The 26,110-nt window shown below is 39.0% G+C and overlaps 1 protein-coding gene across 4 annotated transcripts in view; it reads left to right on the top strand.

The window, feature by feature from the left end:
• The first annotated feature begins 2,959 nt into the window (after nucleotides 1-2,959).
• Nucleotides 2,960-26,110, top strand: part of SCAF8 (SR-related CTD associated factor 8) — a 199,760-nt gene continuing 176,609 nt past the window's right edge. For all 4 annotated transcript variants that reach the window (XR_007777267.1, XR_007777268.1, XM_030235564.2 and 1 more), the window contains exons 1-3: nucleotides 2,960-3,328; nucleotides 23,330-23,413; nucleotides 24,892-24,936. Coding sequence is in view for 2 of the 4 variants with exons in the window: in XM_030235564.2 (XP_030091424.1) it covers nucleotides 3,299-3,328; nucleotides 23,330-23,413; nucleotides 24,892-24,936 (159 nt within the window). In the remaining 2 variants the exon portion in view is untranslated. The remainder of the gene's footprint in view (nucleotides 3,329-23,329; nucleotides 23,414-24,891; nucleotides 24,937-26,110) is intronic.

Genomic DNA, 26,110 nt, shown 5'->3' with positions numbered 1-26,110 from the left:
ACAGATTGGGAACAAGTGGGATTTCACTTGCAGAACTTAGATATCTGGTATGAGTTTGATCAGTTGTGCAGGGCACTGGAACTGCAGAAAGCTTGTGCTGTGCAGGAAGCTGGCTCTTACTCTGCTGTGCAGCACAATGAGAGCTCTCCTGGCTTTGGTGTGTCAGGAGTGATACCGAGTCACTGAACTAGAGAGCCCTGTGGGACAAGGCCACCTTACCCCAAAATAAGCTAGTGTTTCTGCACTAACACTGTTTCAATGTTGAGTGATTTGTATGTTTTCTTAATTAGACCATGTAAATATAATATGAGATGTTTTACAGTGTTCATTCTGTAGCCTATTTCTCATTCTTGGATGACAGCTGGCTCCTTTTGAGATCAGGGATGTAATGTGCTGCTCTTCTCCTTTCTACTGCTGGAATTAAAAGGGCTGTTAAAAGGCTTTGCTACCTCAACATTTTAAATGGTAAAAATACTTGTTCAAATGTTTATCACAGACCTACAGAAAGCAAGCTTAAAATGGGTGTGGGGTGGGGTAGAACCATTTAGTTTCAAATTCAGGCTCTGCTTTTGAGGTCAAGGCTTTGTGCATGTATCTCTAAGTGTAAATCCTACCCCCTTCTCCTTCTTTTTTTCTCCTTTATTGGAACAACTTCTATGCTTCTGGAAAAAAATATTCCTGAAAAGCAACTGAGTGGGAGTGTGTGATCACTTTAAAGCTAATTTCAAAACTTTTAAAACAAAGTTTCTGCAGTGTGGAATTCCATCCATTTTGCTAGGGAAAACTAGGCTTGCCTCAATTTCACCTAAAAGGGAAGTTAGCAGATCCTGGAGGACTGTTTGTAACTGCAGTACTTCAGTAAGCTTTCCAGAGGGGTACAAGATAAATAGTTACAGCAGTTACTCTTGTAGAACAATGAGTACCTTGTAAAGCCTTCACAATAATTTGAACAGAGTTGTCTCCATATTTTATTTACTCTTAATTCCCACAGGAAAAAAAAAATTAAATCAAACAGAAAAACAACCAAATGCCCCAAAAAATAAAAAAGCCCCAAACAAAACAAAACCTGTAAGAGAAACAGAGGCCTTGTCCCTCCTGGTAAACCTAGTGTACTTCTCCTGAATCACCTGTGAAGAGGGACTGCCAGAAGGTTGCACTGAGCTGTGCAGTTCGTAGAGTATCAGTGCCATTCAGATTAGAAGGGACCTGGACAGCTTGTCTAGTCCAGTCTCCAGCACAAAGCAGGGTCAGGCTGTGACCTCTGAGTAGCTTATCAAGGCCCTTATCCCAAGGAACTTCATAAAGGGCTAGAGACTGCACAGTCTGTCTGGAACACCTACCCCACTGCTTGGCTATCTTCACAACCAAAAAGTTTTTTCTTGGGTTGTGTCAGGACCTCCCCTGCTTTAAGTGAAGACTACTACCTCTTGACCTTCTGCTGTGTAGGAGGTCTGCAAAGAACTTTATTCAGTTGTTTAAAAACAATCAAATGCCATTGAGCCTTATTCAGTCATTTTACTTAGGAGGCATTTGGCGTCCTTCCTACTCCATGGCCGTCCGGGATTTTTTTCAGTCTGAACAGACACAGTCCTCTCATCCTAGCAGGGTATTTGCTCTTGTTTCCTGACCCTCATGGTGGCCTGACACTGCAACAAGGGTGGTTGCTAGAGATGGACATTTTCCTTAAGTAAGACCGTTGAGGGGGGTAAGATGGGAGGAACTTCCAATTCCTTTTATAAAAAGACTTAGCAATTTCTCTTGTTTCTGTAAGAATGGAGCTGTAGGATTCCAGGTCTCCCTCCAGTACTGGTTTTATCTTATATTACCTTGTTTGTTGAATCAAGCCCACTTCAGTTTGAAGTCCCTGACTCAGGCCTGAAGAGGGATTTTCACTGTCCATGAAGAGCCTTCATGGCTTGGATCTGAGGGGCACTTTTGAGACCATCAAGGCACAGTCTATCTAGAGCCTGACCTAGAGCTGTGACTGGAAATAATGGAATGCAATTCACATGGGAACTGTCATATCTCTAATGTGTCAGTAGAGTTGAAAGGACATAACTGAGCAGGGAAAAGCAGCAACTAAAGACAAACCTAAGTTTTCATCTTCAGCACTTCTGAGATCCTTGAGGCTCTTACTGGCAAAGGTGAGTCATGTGGTGTTTTTGTGTTTGAGGGAACAAAAATCTATGCCCTGGAAGTAAGTTCTCCTGTTTGACAGAGCTGATCCTGCTGGGATTTCTCAGCTAAGGCAAGTGTTTTTGCTTCAGGGAGAGGCAGGTGTTCTGCCGGTCTGGCATGGTGCTGGGGGCATGGGGAACTGCGCCCTATCCAAAACATAACCTGACAAGATGCCCTGGGTAATCAAATAGAAATGCCTTTACGCCTGGTGGTGGGTTTGGAGACTTTTCGGTGTGGAATTGCTGAGTTGTAATATTCATGCAGTAAGTGCACTGAGGCTTGTGACAGATTTGATTACGATTGCCTGGGTTTTTGCCTTTCCTCTGGATAAATAGTACTGATTGCCTGTGGGCTTTTGGGAATTATGATTTTTTTGCCCTCCTACGCCTCCCTGATTCTTTTTCCCGCTGCCTTTTTTCAAGCCTGCATGCCGTTCCCAGTTTCGCCGGCGGGCCTTTCTGCGGAGAGAGGGAGGCTCAGCGGCCCGGGCGTCAGGAGGCGAACGGTTCGGGGATCCGGAAACGGTGAAAAGGGTGTCTCCAGCACTCCTGGATTTGCCCCCCGGTGACGAAACGCAGCGGCATTTAACCCCTCTTTCCCGTAACCCTTTCCTTGCCAGTCGCTCCGGGAGGCGGAGGAGAGGGAGGAGAGCGGGCGGGGCGGACGCGGCGCCATCCCAGCAGCGCCCGTGCGGTGCGGCGCGGCGCGGGCGGTGCTGCGGGCGCTGCCCAGCAGGGGGCGCTGTAGCCGCCTGCGCCGCTCCAGCGCTGCACTGCGAGGAACCCCCGCGTGTCCGCCATATTGGCGCCCGCGCCGCAGCCGCCGCGCGTTGTTCCTCCATCTCCTGCCGGCGCGGCCGCCCGAAGCCGAGCGCGGGAGGGAGGGAAGGAGAGAGGGAAGGGAACGCCGGCGCCGCCGGGCGGGAAGCGGGGCGAGGAGGAGACGGAAACGAGTGGGGCCCGCGTCCCCCCGCGCCCGCCCCCTGCGCCACCCGCCATGGAGAGGAGGCCGGGCGGCCCCTGAGCGAGGAGCGCACGCACGCACGGACCGAGACTTGCCCCGGCCCGGCCCGGCCGCCATCAGCGGAGAGAAGCCGCCCGGCTCCCGCCTCCGCCGCGACATGGAGGCTGTGAAAGCCTTTAACAGCGAGGTGTGTAACCCCCTGCCGGCGGCCTCCCCTCCTCGGGCCGGGGAGCGGGCGGGGCTCCGGGGCCCGGCGCCTTCCCTGCCCCCTCCTCGCAGTGGGGAAGCTGCGGGAACTGGGGAAGCTCCGGAGGGCCCAGGGGTGCGGGAGCGCTCCCGCAGGCCGGTCCGGGGCTCCCCCCCGCGTCGGGCGGGAAAGGGCCGTTGTCGCCGTCCCTGGGAAGCGGGAGGGTGGAGAGGGTAATGGAGACATCCCCCTCCCCCCAGCTTCTTCCGCCGTGAAGCTGGGGGCGGCTGAAGGGGAAGAATAGATCTGGCGGCGGGCTGGAGGAAGAGGAGGAGAAAGAGGTCTCTTCCCTGCGCCTGGCCTGCGGTGGGGCGGGTGATGCCCGGCCAACTTCACGCAGCGGCCGAGGAGGCTGCGCTGGGCGGCAGGGGGGGTCCAGGCTCGCCGGACAGGGGGACTGTGCCCTTCCACGCCTTGCCTAGTCTCTCCTGCCACCCTCTTCCTCCTCGCATGTGTGTCCGAGCCTCGCCAGCGCGCACTTTTAGCACCTCGTTCAGCTAAGCTTTAAATCTGAGGAAAGGAATACAAAGGCATTGGAGGTTCGTCTCCGCGTTGTAGAGTCTTGTATTCGCAGTGGTCAGGATGGAAGCAGACATTCCCTACATGCTGCACAGAATTCAGATCCTGCACCGAAGCACTGTGCAGAGAGCAGGCTACGGAACCCAAGAACACATACATGCATACATACATACATATAGGCTGAGGTGTTCATATTGCACCTGGTTTCTCTTTTGTGCTGAGAGCCAATGTTTATTTTATTGCAAGATGGTTCTTGTGGCAACTCTGCTTTGTTTCTGTCATTGTGAAAGTATCATTTGTATTTTGAAGTTAATATACAAGCAAGAAAAACAAATACATATTTTTCTTACCAAGTCGTACATTTTACAAAGTAGTTTTTAGCTTATGTTGACCTTAGATAGTATCAGCACTTGTTACAATGTATACTTCTAGAGACTGCTCACATACTGAAGCTCTCAGTTGCCCTCTCACTAGTCCCAGCAGGGATGTAGTACGGTTTTAATAGTTTTAAGTTTCATTTGACCTGTGGTGGAACCGTGTGGCAACCATGTTGTTGTTTCTGCAAGCACAGTAAGATAGATTTCTAAAATGAGCAGGTATTCTCCAGTAACACTTGTACAGCTCTAACCTAGACGTGCAGTTCTAGGTGTTGCACATTATGCAGTTTGAGTGTTTAAGTAGAAATAAGCACATTGTGGCCACTAGAAGAAAATAAACATGATAAAATTTTATTCCTGTGTTATTACTTGATTGGCACGTGCTATTTTGTCATGCAGGGAAAAGGAAGAATCTGGTCACAAAAACAGAAGAACATAAGTTGTTCAGAATGTTTTCCTTCCATATACCTATCAGTAGGAGCAGAAGTCTTCCTCTTCATGTTGAAAAACATCTTCTGACTGACCTGCTGAGCACTTGGGTATAAGTACTGTAAAAATAAGTCTGAGACTTAAGGTGGCAGCTGGGCTGAAGAGGAGAGCTTCAGATTATGCCTTAGATTCTCTGAATGATTAAAAATGGTAGACAGTAGGTTGTTGGAGAAGAAAATGAAGAAGATCTGACTGTGTCATTTTAACCAACTTATCTGCTATGGTATAAATAGACAGTATGTCTGATTTAACCTCTTTGAATGCTGGGCTACAATGATGGGAAGGTTTTAAAGATGCCATGACTAAACAAACCCTGAACCGGGAAGTAAATGATACCAGACTTGCTACAGTTAAAGAATCCCAAGTGTCATTGCTACCCACTCTTAACACCTATGTATCCAGTGCAGAACTGAACTTTAATTTAACTTTCTATCATTTTCTCTGGTTGAATTTTTCCTATACACTCTTTGCAATTCAGAACTGTGAAATGATCACTAAGTATTTGCATTAACTAAAGTATATGAGTCTATTTATTGCTGTTCTTAAATGGTTTTGATTCATTTACAAAATATTGGTTGTAAATATTATTACTTGTAAAATCCTGTTCTTTGTTTATATTATGTTTTAAGGTCATGTTAAACTCCAGAACTGACGTCTGAGACTTGTTTTAGAGTTTTTTGGCTTAAAATAGATGTAAATTAAATTTAGCAGCAGATGGGACAGAATAAATTGCATAAAAACTTTTACTATACTTTTTCTTATGCAGTTTGCATTCGGCTAATAATTTTACAACAGTTTATGTAACTTACTGGTGAAAACCAGATGACGCTTTAGAAGGAGCATTTCAATACATTTAAACACTGAAGTTTGCAGGTTGGTTCTTTTTGTTTGGTTTTTTTAAAGGAAGGAATTGTGTTTGGATTCTGCAGTGAAGCTAAAATAAAGGCAGCTGTCCATCTAGGGAGCATAGCTAACTCCAGAATTGTATGTGAGCTGAGCAATATCTTGTATTGTGACTATCCTATATGGCAGTTAAGATTGAAGTGCTTTAATAGGCTTGTCATTAATTTTAGATTAGAAAGAAGAATTTCGAGTTTATTTGAACAGTAACTACTGGAAATAATGGCGGCTATTGCAGAAAGCTGTTCAATGTCTGCTAGTGCTGTCTCTGCTGTACCTAGCTGTACATATAAAATTAGCCCTAACATTTCAAGTCTTGGGAAAGGTAAATTTAAAGCTGAGAAATAGTCAAGCTCCTAAATAAAACATGCCCAGTATTGTTTTCATGTAATGCTTGACATTTTACTATTTGATTAAAACTGCTTGGCAACTGAAAGTTGGAATAATACATGACTCTCTTAGTATAGTGTTGAGGTAATTGGCAATGTTTTGTACCACAGGGTTTGTCATTTGCTACAGTTGGCACCATGAAGGCTTACCACTGCAGAGCCATTTTCCTCCAGGCCTCAGTTTAGGCCCTGAGATTTTTCAGAAAATCACAAAATCATATTCAAGAACAGATCCTGACAGAAGAAAATGAGTCAAGTATTTCAAATTCTCTATATGTTCTATAAAATGTATTTTGTTAAAGAGGAGTTGAAATGGACTAGAGGCAAGAGTGTGTATCCTCACAGTTCAAGTGCTTAGATGACAATGATTTAATTGCAGATGTATATAATTAAAATTCAGTATTTGTTACATAGTCGGCTCAGTGTTAAAGTCCTGCTGTCATCATCAACTCTAGCTGGCCATTGTCACATTGCTTTCAGGTACTGGTCTTGAAGGTGATTTTGAGTGCTGTACTCTACAGAGTTTTCATGCAATTCTTGTCCTTTTTGTAGTGGCAAGCCAAATTATTTTTCACTTTGTAATGTGAAGACTGTGGAAAAAGAAGAGCAATGGATGTTTTAGCTTTAAAACACATTTAATTGTTTTAAAATTTATTTCTATGTTAACATGTAGAATAAATATAAATAGTTTTGCAGTTACATATATAGTCACAGGATTGTAGTTTATTTTAGGGGGAATGGAGATCCCAAATTAATTTTTAAGTATAACACCAACTGAATATTTGAAGTTATGCTTGTTTAGCCACACTAACTGCATCTGTAAGAATTAAATAATAGGAATCTTGAAAAGAGAGCAAATTCAACTTAGGTATTTATTTCTTTAAAAATTGCAATAGTAATTCACTGATCTGGTTCTATTAAACGTAGCATTTCTAATTTGAAGTTTGTCAAAATCTTTACTCTCATACAGGCACACATCTCATCATGTATGAGCTTCATCAAGTCTTGCTGTTCATGATGTTTACTGATTATTTTGGTTTTGCATTCTCTTAAAAAAAAAACCAAAACAAAAATAGCTCCTGAATGCATGCTTTGGTCAAATAATTGAATATTGTTTTTATTTTGAGTAGCTGAGACTGGTACTTGCATCTTTGATTTACAGCCATTTAGAAGGTTAGTAGTGGTAAAACCTACTCAGGAGAGTTAGATAGCATATCTAGATTTGGAATTTACATTGTTGAATCCAATGCACAATATTTGTTATCATCCAGTGCCACAAATTTCAGCTGTGTTTGCATTTGTCAGGCAATGCAGTATATTATGGCGTTGGAGAGGCAATTGAGAAAAGGACAATTATATACTTTTTAAAAGAGTAAAATAGAAGTTGGTCCCTTGAAACTCAGGAACAAGAAAGTTGTGTGTCTTCTGATTTTTTTCACAAGCACCTTGTTCACTTGTATGAAAAGCTCAGTTTCTCTTGTCTGTACAGTTGGGTGCTGATACTTTCATGTACAAGGGAATTGAATAGAAAACTTAAGTGTCATCACGGAGACCTGGAATATCTGCCATCTTAAAGTGCTGTAAGGTTAAGGTAGTGATTACTGTTTGTTTAAAGAGTGGTGTGGGTAGCTGTTCCTTTTCTAGGGTGTGAGAGTCATAATTAAAGCTTCTGCAGCATTGCTAGGTTGGTGTTGAGCCGTTATTGACAATGAAAATGGTTCTCTTTCCATAGTTCATCATAAAATATACTGAGCTTTTGGTGTGCATAATGCTTTTGAGAGTCAAGTTAGATGATGCATAAAGTGGCTATTACTGCTTTTGGGTTCACTTGTCATTCTGAAATTGATCAGAGGTAGAGATGGTAGACACTGATCATTTACTGGCAATGCTGTTGTCTCTGTACTTCATTTGCACTTCATTTTAGGTTGTTCACCTTTATGACAAGTCTTTGGAAGGTGTATTTTGAGGGTCAGTCAGGAAGAGTTCAGTGGTCTACAATTTCAGAAATGTGACCCTTGGAAATGACCCACATTTTAAATACTGAGTATTGGAGTATGGGTGCATAAAAGTACAGAAGGCTAAAATAAATATTCTGTTTCAGACTACTTTGTTTAAATGGCGTACTCCAAGCCAACGAGGCGGGTTTTTCGTGCAGGAATGCCAGTTGATGCTGAAAAATGCTAAATGGTATGCCTCATGAAGATGCTAAATAGAGATTGATGCTGAATAGCTGGGAAAAGTGGGGGGAAAAGGGATTCTCTATAAAATGAGCAGCCAGGGCTTTGATTAGTAAAAGTAGATACTAGCAGTTATGTTGAGAAACAGTGAGAAGACACATGAGCTACTACCTGCCATGATATTTTTCTTGGATTCTGCTGCATGTTTCATGTTGGCTGAAGCACCTGAAACATCTACAGGGTTTTTTCCCTAGCTGCTGTGACAATGGCAAAACCTATATCTGTTTACTCTGTCACTATATTTTACTAGCCATAAAAAGGAGTATTACCTTCTTTCATATCCTCTGCTGTTTGAAGAACTCTGCAGCTGTGATAAGTTTAAAACTTTCTTCTTTTTTGTTTATCTGCTGCCTCATTTATGGTCAGATACTTGTAAATTTTATTGTAGCAAATTGGGATGTGAACATCTGGTTTACTTTTGTCTTTTGTCAGAAAAACAAGTGATATGTGCATCTGCATGCAGACATTCATACATCTGAAAAGTTGTTTCTGTGTTTCATTCATAACCTCTGGGGTGAATGTGAAAAATGTCTTCCATTTTAGTTAGCTATATAATCCTGTAGTGTTTCTCAAAAAAAAAGAGCATGGATATTTACATGAATTCCCTTAAGATGCAACAAAATATGTTGCAAACTAACAAGAATTTGTTAGTTTCCTGTTCACTGGCAGGAGCATTAGGGGCAGTATCAGTGAAATAAAAGTATTTTACTCTATTGTTTCCCAGCAAGAATTGAACTTTGCTGTCTCTCAACAATTTTTTTAAAGAGTGTAGAAAGAAAGTCCTTTTCTCTTCAAGATATAGTAAATATTAAATTGATGTTCACCTGGTTAAATGTCTCCCTGTGTGCTGAATAAATATTTGCAGTTTTAATATCACATTTTCAGAGACTGATCTGACCTTTGATTTTCATCCACCACAGAACCTTGACTTCTGGCTTTGTAAAGAAATGCTCATGCAAGTGTGTGTTAAAGGCCCAGAGTGTTAGGGTTTGGTTTCATTTTGGTGCATGTCTTGCTCAAGAACCTAATTTCTTTCGTGAAATAGTATAGGACAGGCATCGATAGTTTTCAGTCTTAGAGACATAGACTTAAAATTTGTTCTTAAACTGTGATCTAGATAGATCCTTGTGACCCTGAAGCAGTTGTGTAAATCTCCATATTCTGCAAACTCTCTGGAGTTGTATCTGGATAGTTACAAGTACTGATCCTACTTGCTACTCATTTAGAGAGCAGTGAGCTATTTTGCAGTTTAAAACAAATGCCTTTCTGAACTGTTAAAACTTCAGATCCTTTGATTGTCATCTGCTTACCAAGATTATACCTGTGGCTACAGTCTTTGACAGACTACTTAAAATTACCTTAACAAGTCTTGTTTGAGTTTGACACTATTTGAGGTGTGCCCCATCCTTGGAAGTGGTACAGGCTAAGTTGGATGGGACTTAAAGCAACTTGGGCTAGAGTAAAGTGTCCCTGCCCAAAGCAGGAAGGTTGGAACTAGATGACCTTTAAATTCTCTTCCAACCCAAACCATTCTATGACCAACAATCTGTTTTCCTATGGCAGTTGTAGAAGTGGAGTCTGGTAATACAGATGGTTTTTTACAGGAAAAAAGCCATTTAGAACAAAACTTTTTGGTAAGGCAGGTTTAAAAATAATTTAAGGTGCTTAAATTACTCCCATAAGAATGTTTTTTCACTTAGGAAGATGTCTTCTATTTTCTTGTCTGTAAAATTGATTCATCATTTTACTCTGGACAGCCACCAAAAAAATTCATCCTTAGTGGCTCCTTCAGCCTTGCTTAGAGCCCACATTCATGGCCTCAGCAGCCACAGGTGTAACTCCATTGTGAGGCATAATTGATTGGTTGTTCATATGTGTAGCCAGAGTTCAGTGAGCTTGGCTTTGAAAATTCAAAAAAAACCCCAACTTTTGAAAAACAATTCCAAACAATATTAGTCTTTGTTCCTGTTTGGAACTTTTCATAAGTTGCATGTGTATTTCTATTCTTCCATTTTTTCACTTCTTTGGAGCTACTTTCTGCAGAATTTCCCAGGGAGCACTGACAACAGCAGTAGTTGGGTAGGTAGTTTTATTAGCGTTATTCAGGAGCTGCCTCTTCACTTTAGGGTACATGTTCTTTAAGGCAAAAACACAGTGTCCAGTTACTGCTGTGCTAGTACTTATTTTACCTGTTCTTGCCACACATATTGATCAAAAGGAGACATTTTTATAAGTAGAATTTAAAATGTTAACATTTGGAAGAAGTAAGAAGAAATGAGTGCATTGTCACCGTGACCCTCTCTCTATCAGATTTACCCCTACTAGAAATGCATATTTCTTGTAATAGCCTGCTGTTTCTGCTGTTAGGCTTTTGGGAAGTAAGCTGGCATTTGTACAAAGGTGATTACTGTGGATGTACAACAACTTATTTTGCTTCCGCTTCTTTTTGCCAGAGTTTGCCTACATAACTTAGCTGGTTTTACTGGGTACAGTCTTTGATTGCATGAGGTTCTTTTCTCCTGTCCTTGGTTATATGAGTGGGTGGCTGATGCTTTGACATTCAGAAATATAATGCATGTGTTTAATTTACTAAACCACATGTGTGGAAGATGAGGCTTGGCACCTTTGTTAATGTGTCTGCTGTTGATAGTTTTGAGCGTTGGCAGAGTGTGTTCTGGTTCCCATTTAAAATGAAGGCATGAAAGAAGATGTGCCCCAAAGAAGGGTGGCAGAGCTAAGATCCAGGAGCAAGGAATGGTGGTTTGGGTGGATGGTGGCTGAATAGTAAAAGTGGAGAGTAGCAACACCTGAGAGGTTGAAGCCACCTATTTTTATAGCCTTGAGCTTCTTTATTATAAGATACTGTTAGTTTTGAAAGATTGAGGGAAATAGTGCTTTATAAAAAATTATTACAGCTGAACAAGGTGCCCTGCCTTTATGCAGGGAAGTGAGTAGCTGTCCTACGTATTTGAATTGAAATTTATGATTGAAATAGCATGCATTTTTTGGAAAAGTAATTTAGAAGATCCATCATCTTGAGTGGTTCAGTCTGGAGCTCAATCTTTCCAAATAATTAGTTTAGAGTTGAGTGGTAAAGGTTTCCATACTTTTTTTTTGTTCTCCATCTTCAGTATTTATAAGTTACTTTCAAAAACCTAAGTAGAATTAATTATGTGCATTCTTTGCTTTCCACCCCTATTATTCTATAGTTTGTTTTTTCTGTAAAGTGCAAAATATTGTAAATTGCTCTCACTATAAAACTCGTGGTTTAAGAATGTTGGCCTTGTAGCAGGACTTTATGGAGCTCTCAGTGCATAATTTAGAAATCAGTATGATAGATAAAAATACAATTCTAATATTTTGCTAGTGATGTGATTGCAGTTTTAAAAAGAGAAACAATCATACTTATAAATGTTTTTGGCTTTTTCAGAGGGTAAGAGCTTAGAATATATTAACCAGATTGTTGGAAACCAGTGGAAAGACCTGATCAAATAAAATCAAAGTCTTTAAGAATGCCAAATCTCCCATATGTATTAAAAACAAAGCTGGTTCACATGAAAATGAGTAGCTTCAGATAACATATTGATCTTCATAACTTGTTACCAGATGTGTAGTAGTAACCACTTGCTTCTTAATTTTCACAAGAGTGAAGTGGAGCACTTAAACGCTTAACAGGAAATGAAGACCATTTATATGACAAGTATATTGGTTGGAGAAATCCAATCTGGTACAAACTGTAATTACCCATTCAAAAAAAAAAAAATTGAATCATTAAGTTTCATTGTGAATGCAGGGGTTTTAAACTATATCCAAGGAGATATTTTGAAATCAACACAACAAGACAGTTTTTGTCATGAGTTCTAAAAACAGTTGGCAGAGAAAATGGGTGAGTCTGATTTTCAAAATGTTTAAGATCTGTTTCTATATTTCATATCTCAGAATTGTAGAGGTATGATTGTAGTTAGGTTTCTCTAAGGCTTTTAACTCTGTGTTATGCCATAATTTACCAAATTAGTGCATTGGAACGAGGATAGAGGGTACTTCTCCAGTGTGGGCAGCCCCCAAGCTCACATCTGGAAATCTGGGAAGACTGACATTGTGACAGAAGCTGATCCATTTTCCTCTTGATCTAGAATTAGCTATAAAATAACGATAAAATGTTAATGATGGAAATTAGCCATATGGCAGGAAAGATGAGAAAATTGCTTGAAGTGAAATGCTTCTGTTATTTTCCTTGTTTTCTTGTGTGATACTCTTACCTGGATTTTTTGTCAATCCTTCCTTTCTGTTATTGGGAGTTCAGGCATTGGCGAAGTGCTCACTCTGACCTACCTATTTCATTTGGTCTATTTAGGTCTTTCTAAGCTTTTTGTTCCCATGCAGCAAACACCCCAAGTTACTCTGAAGAGAAAAAGGGGAATCATATTTGATGACTTAAAAATGGCTAAGAGCAAGTGGAGCATGTTCTAGAGACTATCTGAAGTAAGCATCTGTTTTGCAGTTGTGTGGAGTTCAGGAAAGTGGAGCCAAATCCAGGTGGTTTCTTTAAATTCCAGTTTTATGCTCATATTTGTACAAAGCAGACTGTACCAAGAGTACTTAGAAGCTCTCTTTGAAAGGAGTAATGGTGAGGGTTTAAAGAAAATTGTAAATGGGCTGGTGGCTCAGATATGTAAAAACTAAAATGGAATTTTGTCATTTCATCTCAAATTGTTTGGGTTCAGTAAACTTGATACTCATAATTGTTTTTCCTTAAGACAAAAGAAGTAGGAGAAGCACTACACAAGTGTGCAGCAGTGGTAGTGCCTGACTTCATGTGCTGGTATCTGATGGGCTGGAGGGACTGCTGTATTACCTTTGCATTTTACTTCACTTAGTTGCCTGTGTAGTAGTTGTCATGAATATTTAAATGTCCTCTTTAAATACAAACAGTGGTGTATAATGCAGCTGATGTGTAGGAAGAGGCTGAGTTTTTGATGTGAGTCTTGTTGGTTGCTTTCAAATTTTTTTAAGGAACACACACTTAGCTATCAAGAAAATGCACTACTATTTTTATGTTTCCTAATTAGAACTATGTGTCATGCACTTTATTTATGAAAACAGTTGTATTAAGGTAGCTGCTGTTGTCTCGGAACCCACTTGTTCTGTACTTTTTTAATGTTGAATTTTGGCAACTCATCTTGGTTGTTAACTGAAAGAACAGAATTATTTTTTTTCCCTCCAAATTAAATCCCATATGCTAAAAGGAGCATCTGCCATCCTGGTCATCCTGCATGCACACCTATGGTATATATTTTAACATTTATATTCAGCACTGAGGGTAAAAAAGTGCTCACAGGTTTTAAATAACGATTCCCCCAGGTAGGTCTTACTCAGCATCAAGTTAAAATCCTACTCACTGAGAGATCAGGGCATGCACTTTCAGTAACTTTTCCAAGAAATTTAATTTCAGGGAAGTGTAAAAAATGTAACCTAATAGAAATTTGTTGATAAGTGTATTTTTTTTAAAGCAATAAATGACAACACTCTTTTCTTGTTCTCTACGGTGTGTTGATATTAATATTTAGTAAGCAATTCAGTGACTATTTCTGTATTTCCAGTTGGATTTGATTTATTTTAATGCTATTGAAATATGAAAGAAATTAACCTGATTTATTAAGATAGTTTGTATTTGACTTCTAAGTATTTATTTTGGGTTTTCTGCATTGAAATTGCTGATACTTGTTAGTATATATGATGTCTGGTTAGTGTCATGTCATTACTTGATGTCTTTTTAATGTTGTGTCCTGGTAGCAGGCAGAGAAAACTTTAAAAATATTTCTGTAGAGAGATTTGTAACTGATATCCCTCACACTGGTCATTATCTCATAGTTAAGACGTGGGCTGAGTCCTGGTGTATCAGCATCAAAATGTTTATTCCCTTAGCTGCTGTATCAGTGTTACAAAGACTGGTCTCTGTGAATATCTGTTCCTTTGTGTCTCATGAGACTAGAGTTGTTCACAGCTTTCAAGCCTTTTAAAATTATATGCCAAAATTATATGAAGAATTATTTCCTAGCTGCTCTTCTTGTCTTTATAGGATGTGGAAGAGTTATAAAAAAAGGGATCTATTATTTATGAAGCTTTTTAAATTTTAATAATTTAGTACTGCTTTTTCTTTTTTATTCAAAATTTTGGTACAGGAACAGCTGTCTGCCTCTTTTCCCTATTGAATAAGAGCACTGAAAGATGTTGGAATTAAGTGCTGGGCTTTGTAGAAGTGCAGTGTGCCATTCCTATCACACATATGTGTAGTAACTTGCTGTGTAAGCCACTGCCCATCCTCGAGGGATATTTCATGTGCATGATGTCTGGTCTTCACTTGAGAAGCTTTAAGCTGTAGCTTAGCAGCCTGTAGTACTGCCTTGTAAACTACAGCTGTGTGCAGTAGAGTTTGCTTTTTGTGGGTATTTACAGTAGATTTCACTTTAAGTACTTCTTAAATTATGATTGTAATGATAAAAATATTGTTTGCAATAGTGAATTATGAAAATTTGAAATATGCTGATAAATTCCCTTACTTTCAGTAGGGCTTCTCTTGAAGACTACTTTTCTTAACAGAATTAAAGAGAAAAATATAGAGCAGAAATTCACTGCTTTATTTATAGCATCAACCTGATCTTTTGCCTTTCCCCCCAGTCCCAAAATGTAATTCATACAGCTCATTAAATCTTTCAGCAAGCCTGCATTTTTTTCCCCAAAATTTGGAAAGAGGACTTGGTTTATTTAAAATTATATTGGGGAAAATGAGTATTAACAATGCTGTTAACCTTTATGTACATTGGAATATTGCATTGTATGTAGTGTCTTAGCTCTCCCCATCATTACTTTTTTGCTGTACAATACTGTTTTATCAGATAGAGAAAAATACAGAATTGTGAATATAATTAACTGTCTTTAATTGCTGGCCTGGTCCTGATACATAGATGTGCATTTCTGTACGAAAGGGGTAGTCTTAGAAACCACTTTTAATACTATTACTTTGATCATATTAAGACTTCTAATGCTATCTGTGTAATAAGCTGTTCTGTGCTTTACACGGACATTTGGCTGTCATCTGATTCTTACTTTGCAAGAACATGACCCTAGGAATTACTTTCATTGACACAGATTAGGATTTGTAGCAAGTATGTCTTTGTCGGCTCACTTTATCCCTGAGGTGCCATTCAGATTGAGGTCTTCCCTGTAAGGTTTTCCTGTGATTTATATTCAGCATTTAATTAAACATGCAATTTCTATCAAAGGTTTATTGATTGTCCCCCACCTAATTATGAAAATGCCAGCGTATGTAGGACATGGTTGGGTGGAATCATCATATAGGAAAACAGTGAACCCCACAAATTCACTGTAAATTTTATCTGGTGTTTTCTTTAGTTTAAATGGATTGAGAAGTTTAATGTTCATTTCTGTTTTGTAGTTTCCTGTATTGTTGTCAGTGTGTTTAGAGCTGAGTGTGTTCAGTCATCTAGAATGCTTGAGGCAGGCCGAATAGTCTTGTCCACAGGTTCCTAGAATAAAGTGATCATTAAATGTTCATTGACATTGAAATAAAATGTATGCTACTGTTAAGTGTGCTGTCTTGAAAAAACACTGGCATTTTTTGCAGCAACTTGAAAGTATTCTCTTAACTTTGGCTATGCTTTTTCTCCCACAGGAAAATAAAATTAATCCCAAAAGATCGTATGGGAATCATTCATTAATGCTCTTTCTAACTTAATTATTTAACACTTGTTTTTTTCAAAACCTGAGCTAACAGTTTGAAAATGGTTTACCTTACCAGTCAGACTCCTTGTTACTTGTTACTGATTGCGTAACTCTTTCCTCATCCTGTCTGTTCCCCCCCTCCCCATTCTTTAGCATTTTAGTCTTTGTTTCTTCGTTGTCCTTCTGTGATAATGCCATTTGCATTTAGACAGGAAATGTTTCATCTTTAATTTTCTGAGTAATGTGCCATAGTTCAAGAACAGACAGTTCAAAACAAAGCTTTGTATATAAATTTTAATGTATATTTGCAGTTTTGTTGTGTTTTTTTTTTTTTTTTAATCAGGGTTTAACCTTTCAGTTTATTTTAAGTCACTCCACCATAACTGAAGCAGCATTCTCCCAGATGTTGTGTTTGTGTTGTGGTGACTGCTTAGGAGAGTCTTTGTGTCAGAGTGACTCTTGGGTGAATACTTAGGTCACTGGAGCAGTGCTCTTTTCTGGGCAAATATCTGGAGACTGTTTCTTCTCTCTTGATGGTAGGGTAGATGGGAGATAAATTTTGGGTTGATTGAGATCAGCATAATCTCTTTTCTGCTGCAAAATCAGTTACTAAATGAACAGGAAAAAATAAATTGATCCATCAACTTGTAAGGTGGTTTTTAAATTAGGTTTTGTTATGTATGTACAACAGGTACACTCATCAACAGGTGATAAGTGTTCAGTGTTTGGAGAGAAATTCTCAATGTATTTTTTAAGAAGCGGCTCCACACACTGTGGTTGCTTTCCACAGCAATGCCTCAGATTTCAATAGCAAATGTCTGTACTTACTGGGTTTTCATATAAGAAATAAGTGCAAATACTTTCACTCTGCAAATCTACAACATGAAACTTAGGAAGATAACTAGAAAAAACAGTTTAAGTTGGTATTCAAATATCTTTTAGTAGTAATCAGACATTTAAAGATACTGATCAGTTTTTGCCTTTAAGCAAATGTTTCATATGGGTTGATGTATATCCAGAAAAATAGTAAGTGGCTAGTAAATGGAAGATTTTTTCTCATAATGATATGGTAGTTCAGCTCTAAAGTATTTTTTTAAGTTTACTTATGGGTTTCTGTCTGCTCCTTTCTTTGTTCTTCCAGCTTGTAAATGTGAACTAGTCTGTTTCAAAACTTCTGAAACTTATGGTTTTACCTGGCACTTGAAGATTACAGTGTTTCACTTTCAACCGTCTGATATGAATTGTATTTCTACTGTGAAAAAAGTACAGCTGCTTGATGTGATAAGGCTGGAACTTCATTTGAATGAGACCTTTTAAATAGAGAGCTACATTTTATACTATCATACAGATAGCTGACTGTAATTTTATACAGTTATTTAAAATAGTGGGTGGGTTTCATTATGGTATCAGGGCACAGACTTAGCAAGTTCATGATGACAGTTTAGGTTCTGAGTCAATTCCCTCTGAGGCATGCCAGGGAACTACATCCACCAGCCAGACTCTTGCTTACTCCCTGCTCATCTCATGTGGTGTGCTCCTTGGGTGAGGAAGATCCTTTCCAGTTGATCTTCAGTAGTGAGGTTGTATTGACATATGCCTCTCCTTAGTAATCCTGTTCACCAGCTGAAGAAACTTTGTTATTCACTTGGAAGCTTCTCCACAGTTTTATTTATCCCTGATGATTTCATGCCAGCCTTGGAGATTGTACAGTTGAGACTGCCCTGTAGGTTAGTACTGTTGCCTAAATAATGTAGGTCTAAATGTCTGTTTACTGCATTAACTACTGAGATTTTTCTGGTTTACTCTTGAGTTGATATCTTCAATGCAATCTCTCATGGATCAGCAGATCTTTTTGCTGAATGGCAATAGCTAGCTTCAAAGCCAGTGTCCACTACTTCCTGTGTGTTTACTACTTGGTAGTGTCAACAGTGTTTCTCTCCAACTTTTGACAGTCTTTGTCCTAACCAGAATATAGGTGACAGCAGGCACAAGTGAGTTCTTTTGAGACTTCCCTTTACCGTGCACCAATTGACTGTTCATTCAGATTGTTTGCTGGCTGTATTTAAGGAGTCATTGTTTGGGTTGTTTGTCATGCAGTGGCCTGTTTAGAATAGCTTAGTTTCTTGGGAGGCTTTTCTGAGAGATCTTTGGTAAATGTGCTTTGGTGGTCCAGTTGGTTTTATATCAGTGATTTCTCACTGTGCTTCTGGAGTCTTTTAGAGAAGAAAAATATACTGAGATGTTGCCTTTCCTTACAAGAACTACATGGAATTATCTGTGTCCCCACTACTACATTTATTTGAAGTAATTTATGCAATTTTTTGGTACAAACATTTAACCTAACTGATCCATTGTTTCCTAATTCTCCCTTTGAACCACCGTCAGAAATTCGTGTTGCTTTTCTTGTCTTTCAGAGCTGTAAGTTTGAGGTTTTTTTAAAGGAGAATTCATGAATCATAGCTACCAAGTTTTGCATTCTGGAGTTAGGTTCTAATACTTTTTTATTTTTCACATTGTGAGCTTGTTATTTACTTTATTGTAAACACACTTCGGGAGGATTCTGGGGTGGGATCAGTTTTTCCTTAGTGTGTAGATCCAAAAAAAACCCAAAAACGGGTGTGGGTGTGGGGGTGTGTGTGTGTGTGGGTGTGGGGGTGTGTCTTTTTCTGTAGGGCTTTATCTCCTGTGAGTCCTCCTCTAAGTGCTGATTGTCCGGGACAAGCACTTTAGTAGATTTGCAATTCCTTCCCTCTTCTGAAAAGCCCTGATTTTCATGCTTTCTCCTGTTTGTCTCTCAAACTTGATTGCACTATCTTTTGCACATACATTGCCAGCCAGAGTTTATGGTCACTCCCAGTCCTCCCCATCCCTTTGAATATTACTACTGATTTTCTCAAATGTATTATTTTATTTCAGAGAATTTCCTTGACTCTACTATTTAACCATGTTGCTTTTTTTTTTTCTTATGGTTTATTTAAAGACTTCTTTTATGTGAGGGCAAGCAATTACCTTCTGCAAATGAGCATGAGTGTCTTAGAAAATTAAGACACTGGTCTTAGAGAGCAAACTGGATTAGCTAAACATCTGTAGGAAAGGGCACACAGGAAAAAATCAAGCTAGGATATAAGCAGAGATTTTTAAAATAATGCATGTGTCTTTAACTCCTTATTCTTCAAATTCTTTTAAAAGAATGTCCTAATGTCTTAAAAGAATCATCTATGCTGGATTAAAAACCAAAGCAGCAACCAAGTCTTGCTTCTCTAGTCAGCCTAGAAGTAAGATAAAATGGGTTTGGTGGATAGACTGTTTGATGGATCAGGAGCTGGCTATATGTCAGCATCCAGAGAGTTGTAGTTAATGGCTACAGTGTCCAAATGGAGACCACTATGAAGTGATGTCCTGCAGGTGTCTGCACTGGGATTGATATTGTTTCGTATCTTTTTTGATTACCTAGACAGTGGGATTGAATGCAACCTCAGCAGTGAGGTGCAATTGATACATTTTTCAGAATGCAGTGTTTTATAGTAAAAGCTTGAAGACAATTAAAGAAAAGTAGTTTTTGAAGAAATTTTATTTCTTTTCTTGGTTTTTTTCTGCATATACTAAATTTGGGATCTGTGTGTTTTTTAAATGGCTGTTAAAATCTGTAACAGATGTAACCACTGTCCAAAAAGTCTCTCTCTACAGAAGTACTGTTTTACTCTTTTTATTGATTCCTTTCCACCACCACCTTTCCCCCTTGAATTATCAGTCCTTAATGCTAAATTTGCCTGTTTGCTACCTGGAATAAAGTATTGGGATGTTGGCAACAACCCAAGTTGTCCTGTTGGCTTTTGGCATATTCCTGGTAAGTGGTGCTAAGATACCTGACTGCACACAGCTGATGTCTCAGTCATTTGCGTGCAACTCTTGCTTGTTTCCCAGCCCTGTGTGGTGGCTTCCTTGATACTTTGAAATGCCCCATTAGGGCCAAGATTATTTTGAGGCTGATGGCCTGGTCAGGTGTGTGAGGTCCCTGTGAGTATCTGTGAGTATCTGTGTGTCAGTTATTCGCCTTCCTTACAGCTGTGTGTGTTGTAAGTAAAGGAACTCCTGTGCCAATCTCATCTGGGACTTGTTTTTAGATTGACAAGATTGGCTTCTTGAATCTAGGCTGATTTCACATTTGCTCATGTACTTGCAAATTGCTTTTACTGATTAGTATTTCAGGCTTGAGAATGCTGACCAGGAACTCCCAAAATGACTCTGTTAAGAAACACTATACAAACAAAAAGTTTCTGGTGCTGTAGTGTTCCCAGAAGTAGTTTAGTTGTAGTTGCACAACATCCAGCCAAACAGTAGCCAGGGTGAGTGATTACATTTTGGTAACTACCAGTGAGCAACTGGAAGCTGAACAGTGAGCTGCAAAACTCACTGTCTCCCACAGCACACTCCTGGAAAAGCTGGCAGCCCACAGCTTGGACAGGAGCACTCTTTGCTGGGTTAGGAAATGGCTGGATGGCTGACCCCAGAGAGTGGTGGTGAGTGGTACTGCATCCAGCTGGTGGCCAGTCACCAATGGTATCCTTCAGGGGTCTGTGCTGGGGCCAGTTCTGTTCAGGATTTTTATTGATGACATGGATGACAAATTTCATCAGTAAATTTGCAGGTGGCACTAAGCTGGGAGTGTGTGTTGATCTCCAGAGAGACTTGGAATGGTTGGATGGACGGGCACAGTCTAACAGGGTGAAGTTTAATAAGTCCAAGTGCCAAGTCCTGCATTTTGGCCACAATAATCCCCTGCAATGTTATAGGCTTAGGATGGTGTGGCTGGACAGTGCACAGGCAGAAAGGGACCTGGGGGTACTGGTCGACAGCCAGCTGGACATGAGCCAGCAGTGTGCTTTGGTGGCCAAGAAGGCCAACAGCATCCTGGCCTGTATCAGGAATGTACATGGCAAGCAGTACCAGGGAAGTCATCCCTGTTCTTGGCACTGGTGAGGCCACACCTTGAGTGTCGTGTCTGGTTCTGGGCCCCTCAGTTTAGGAAGGACATTGAGACACTTGAACACGTCCAGAGGAGGGCAGTGAGGCTGGTGAGGGGCTTGGAACACAAGCCCTGTGAGGCACAGCTGAGGAACCTGGGGTTGTTTATCCTGGAGAAAAGGAGACTCAGAGGTGACCTTATCACTCTCTACAACTTCCTAAAAGGTGGTTTGTAGTCAGGTGGGGGTTGGTCTCTTTCATCAGTCAGCAACTGACAGAACAGAGGACTCTCTCTTAAGCAGTGCCAAGGGTTGGATATTAGGAAAAAGTTTTTTACAGAAAGAGTGATAAAGTACTGGAATTATCTGCCCAGGGAGGTGGTGGCTTCACCGACACTGGATGTGTTTGAAAAAAGACTGGATGTGGTAGTTGGTGCCATGGTTTAGTTGAGGTGTTAGGGCATGAGTTGGACTCGATGAAGCTCTTCCAACCTTGTGATTCTGTGAAAACAGAGAAGAAGCAGATTAGCGACTTGGGTTCTTGCCTCTTTTCCCTGTGGTGGTGAAGAGCATTCATATACCTACATTTTAGAAATGTATTGCTTTTTGTTGTGTGAGCAGCAGTAAATAATTCAGAATATTTTGCAACTGCAATTAGCATTAGCGTTAGTGAGAAGTAGTTACAGTTGTTTTAAAAGTGGATGTCTAGCTGTGAAGTGGTTATAATTTCACAGTTTTAATGGAGATCCTTTCAAGCTGAGAAGACAGACACTTATGCTTGGACAAGCCTTTTTTTTTTGCTTTGTGTTTTGACAGCTATAGGAGGTTTTGGTTAAAACTGGTTTTGACAGGAAAGGATAGAAAAAAAGCATCTCATGTTTACAAGGAGAACAAATCCTTGTCTCCTGGAAACTCAAGTATGATGAAAGAATATCTACCTATTACCTTCAGCAATAAATTATTATAAGCAACTTGGGGAGCGTGACCTAAATTTAAGATTGTCTAATCCTTTCTACTGTGTGATCCTGTTCAGTCTTACAGTTTGCTTTATTAAATATAAACAATTCTGAAGTATGTTTTCTGAGCTAGCAGTTTGCCACAAATCGAGAAAATATTAGGAAGTTAAAGATATTGTAAATATCTGTATGGATATTAATCTGTTTCATTATATTGCATTTCTCAGGCTGTATAGGAAGGGGGAAGGTTTTTTGACTTTGTTTCTGTTTCAATTACTGTTTTATGGAAGAACTGTAATTCTTCCTGTTTTCTAGGAAGGAAATAAAAATTTGGTTATGGATGATCATTTCCATATCAGAACTCCATTTTTGAACTAATATGCTTCTAAACATGTGTTACAAACAAAAATAAAATATAAGTTAATAATGTCCTTAAATCTGGTTTGGCACTTTGTGTCTGATCTTTTTATGTCTGGAAGTAGCAAATATCAGCCAGTCTCTTCTCTTATAACACTTAGACCTGAAGGAGAAAATAACAGCATTTTGTTCAAAATCATATATTGTGGATAATCAGAGATTTTCATAACAAGTAAATAGCTTTGGTGAGGAGTTACTTCTAATTACAACCCATCAGTCATAGCTGTGAATTTAGTTAGTGTAAAGTTTCACTGTGCAGCAAATTTCTGATGAATACCTGTCATGCTGGAATGTTTCTGCTGGGAGATGTCTGTACCAGTCAAACGAATAGAGTTAATACTGCATCCAGGGAGAACATTGTTGCAAAACTATACTACCTGTGTGCTCTATTTTCTTTGCTGGTTAGATATTAGTGAAGTTAAGATGCTCTGCTTGAAATTAAGAACACAGCTGGATTTTTGCTTAAACATTTGTAATACTTTCCATATATTATTTTTCTGAGTTAATGCAGTGAATGAATGAAATCTGTTCTTTTTACAGTCTGTTTCAAGTGTCAAATTGCTACATGCTCATGCTCACTGGGCTTGATTTTGTTGTTGTTTGTTTGTTTAATGGAAAATGAAAAGGCCAGATTCAGCAGGCATATGATGATGAATATACTAAGTTAAGGTTTTGTTATGCTTCCATAAAGGTATTCAAATATATCAGTGTCCTTGCCCTGGAAAACTTAATAAGAGCTACTGTATTTGAATGTTTTAAGTATTTATTTTGTAACTTCACTTGAAATGCCTCCAGTATTTAGTGCTGGTAAAGCTAGGTGTATATGTAGGGACCAGTGCAAAGAAGAACCTGCTCTCCTTTAAGCATTTTGAATCTTACATTATATGTTATATGTATTCTGCTTACAACTGCAGATTACATTTCTGATTGTGGGGTTTTTCTTCTTGCAGTTGTACTCGCTAAATGATTATAAGCCACCCATTTCTAAAGCTAAAATGACGCAGATCACCAAGGCAGCAATCAAGGCTATAAAGGTATGAAACCAGTTAACTTCTTTTGACCTCTTTTACATTTCTCATGTATGTCAAAGTAATTTTGTGAAATAGTCCAAAAGAATTTGCTTCAGAACTTTCCACCTCCCTTGTGCTTACAATTTCCAAGTTATGATCATATGTGATATCTGGGAATGCCGCAGAAGGCTAAAAGTGCTGTATGACTCTCATTTGCTGGTTGTCATATGTGAGAAAGAATTAAACTGATTTGTCTCCATCTGAATTCCATCAGAGCTGAAAGACAGGGTTTTTTCCTCAGTTTACAAATTAAACACTGACATGCCTGTTAACAGATGAATAAATAGAAAATTACAATTCACCCTTCCTTTTCCCCTCTCTCCCTTCCTCCCTCCCCAAAATTTATGCATGCCTTTGGATCAATACAACTGTTCATTTTTCTGAATTCCTAGCATACCTTTTCGTGGATATTGTTCATGGATTTCGGTTTTCTTGTTGCTTGGATACAAATTGTTTTTAATTTCAAGTCTTAGTGCACTCATTAAAGATTATTCCTGCCACAAAGTAAAACTAATTGCTAAACAACAGCACAGCAGAAAAAGTCACTGAAAAATGGTGAAGGAAAGAAGTATGCCACTAGTGTTAAGCATTAAAACAAATGGAAACTTGGTGAGAGCTGGAGAGGTAGAAAAGGGTACAGACCAAACTTATGCTTTTCCTATCTGCATTCCTTTGCTGACAATGCAGATATGTTCTCAGGTAATGAAATCCATAGTGGTGTTTTGTGTAATTGGGAAATTGATGACTGAAGAGTGAAATTCAGTAGCTTCTTAAGTATGTCTCTGTAAGTTAAAGTCTGTGTGTTGCTATATAATGGAAATACTCAAAACTTTGTTGAAATTAAGTAGTAAATAATAATAGATGGTTTTATTAATTAAACAATTAAATTATATCCAAATGTTTTATTATGTACTTAACTTGGAAATCCTACTTCCACTCTTACCATTTCAATGACAACATGTAATTGTGCAGGTGTTTATTTCAATTATTGGCATGATTTAGAGCCATTGTGATTATATGTGAGATTTTAAAAAAACTCCATGAAAGACAGGCCAACTTTAAAGAAAATGTATGCAGTCGATGCTATAAATTAATGAAGTGCAGAGAAGTTGCATCTTTAGTAACATTAGGTGAACATCTTCAGTCATGTACATTAAAAAAAACGTGTTTTGGTGGAACAATTATATTATTCTCCTAGTTCTCAATAAATAAGCATGCTATTAAAAAAATACAGTGTAAAAAACCTTCAGGAAAAAGAAGAAACACTCTTTTATAGGTTTTTAAGTGTTTTGAGGAAAATTGCATGTTCTGCTGTAGATATTGGATTGCTATTTAATAATCCAAAGTTTCTGCATCTGGTTTTGCTATCAATATAGCAACACAATGGAAAAGTATATTGCATTTTCATATTTTCTCAATTGAAGTACTATTGTATTTTTCAGTTCTACAAGCACGTTGTACAGAGTGTTGAGAAGTTCATTCAAAAGGTAAGTCAGTCAAGTGGGGGTTTAGGTTCACATATGGATTAATATTTTTACACATATTAGTTGATCTCCATTTTTAGTCGCATTCAGTTTCTGCTAATAATCGGCAGCAGATCATAACCCACAATGCAGAACTACAAATACTTGGTTCTCATTTTATTCTTTGATCTGAATCACTGTGGACACCGTTTTAGGACTGCTTCTGTGTGTATTTATTTAATGTTAAGAGAGACCATCACTGAATAGCTAACAGCAAAACAATTAACAGCTGTTTGGCTAGTGTCAGTTGCTTTTGCTTTTCTGCCAGGTTTTCCCATTGATTTTGAAACTGAAGGCTGAAGGGAAGTTGATATTCAGCCTCATCGTTTTTGTAGCAGGAGATGTAGCATTTCAGTTGGTGGTTCTTGCAAGTAAATAAAAACAAAATAAAATTTATATGGCTAGACTAGAATTACTTTTTGGGAAGATGGTAGTATTAATTTAAAGATTCTTTCTAGCAAAGAAATTTATAGCACTTTCTTTTCTTGCAACAGTTAATTATTCTTGGGTAAAACTGCATTTTGCTTCCAGTTGGAAATGCATGGATTCAAATTTGTGAGTCTTCCCTGCTTCTCTGAGTTGTACCTAATTGTTCAGTTGGTCATTTTGGTACTGAATTTCTTCTCTCTGTGTAAATAGCAGTAAATTATGTTCAAATTGAAATGTAGTTTTAACAAACAAGCTAGAGAAGTTAAGCTGTTAATGTTGCAATGTTGGATGCAATTTTCCTTCTGTTACTCTTTTTACAAAGCAGTCTGTATTGTTCTGTATTAATAACCTGTCATGCTCATTAACTTTCATTCCTTGTTGCCCACCATTCTGTGGTGCCTTTTGACAGTGGCTGGACAGTGTAAACAGATTTCACCTTTAGCCTGGTGTTTTAATTTGTTTCAGAACTATTTATCAATGAAATATTTAGGTACTAGTACATCAGTCTATGTGGAAAAAGTGTCATATATGTGTTTCAAAGCAGTAGTAAAGACCCGTACTACACTTTATCAACACCGCTAGTTTTTTGTCAAGTAGTTGTCTTTTGGGTCCTTGACTCTGACTTCTTCCATCTCTGAGACAGGGATCACTGTCCTCTGATCCCTGTTCAGTGATGCAGGTGAACACAGGAGTAGGAGAGCAGGAATAC

This window comes from Serinus canaria, chromosome 3, assembly GCF_022539315.1.
Source record: "Serinus canaria isolate serCan28SL12 chromosome 3, serCan2020, whole genome shotgun sequence".
Lineage (NCBI taxonomy): Eukaryota > Metazoa > Chordata > Aves > Passeriformes > Fringillidae > Serinus > Serinus canaria.
The sequence above is the reverse complement of the archived record's forward strand: the minus strand, read 5'-3'. Positions and strand labels throughout refer to the sequence as shown.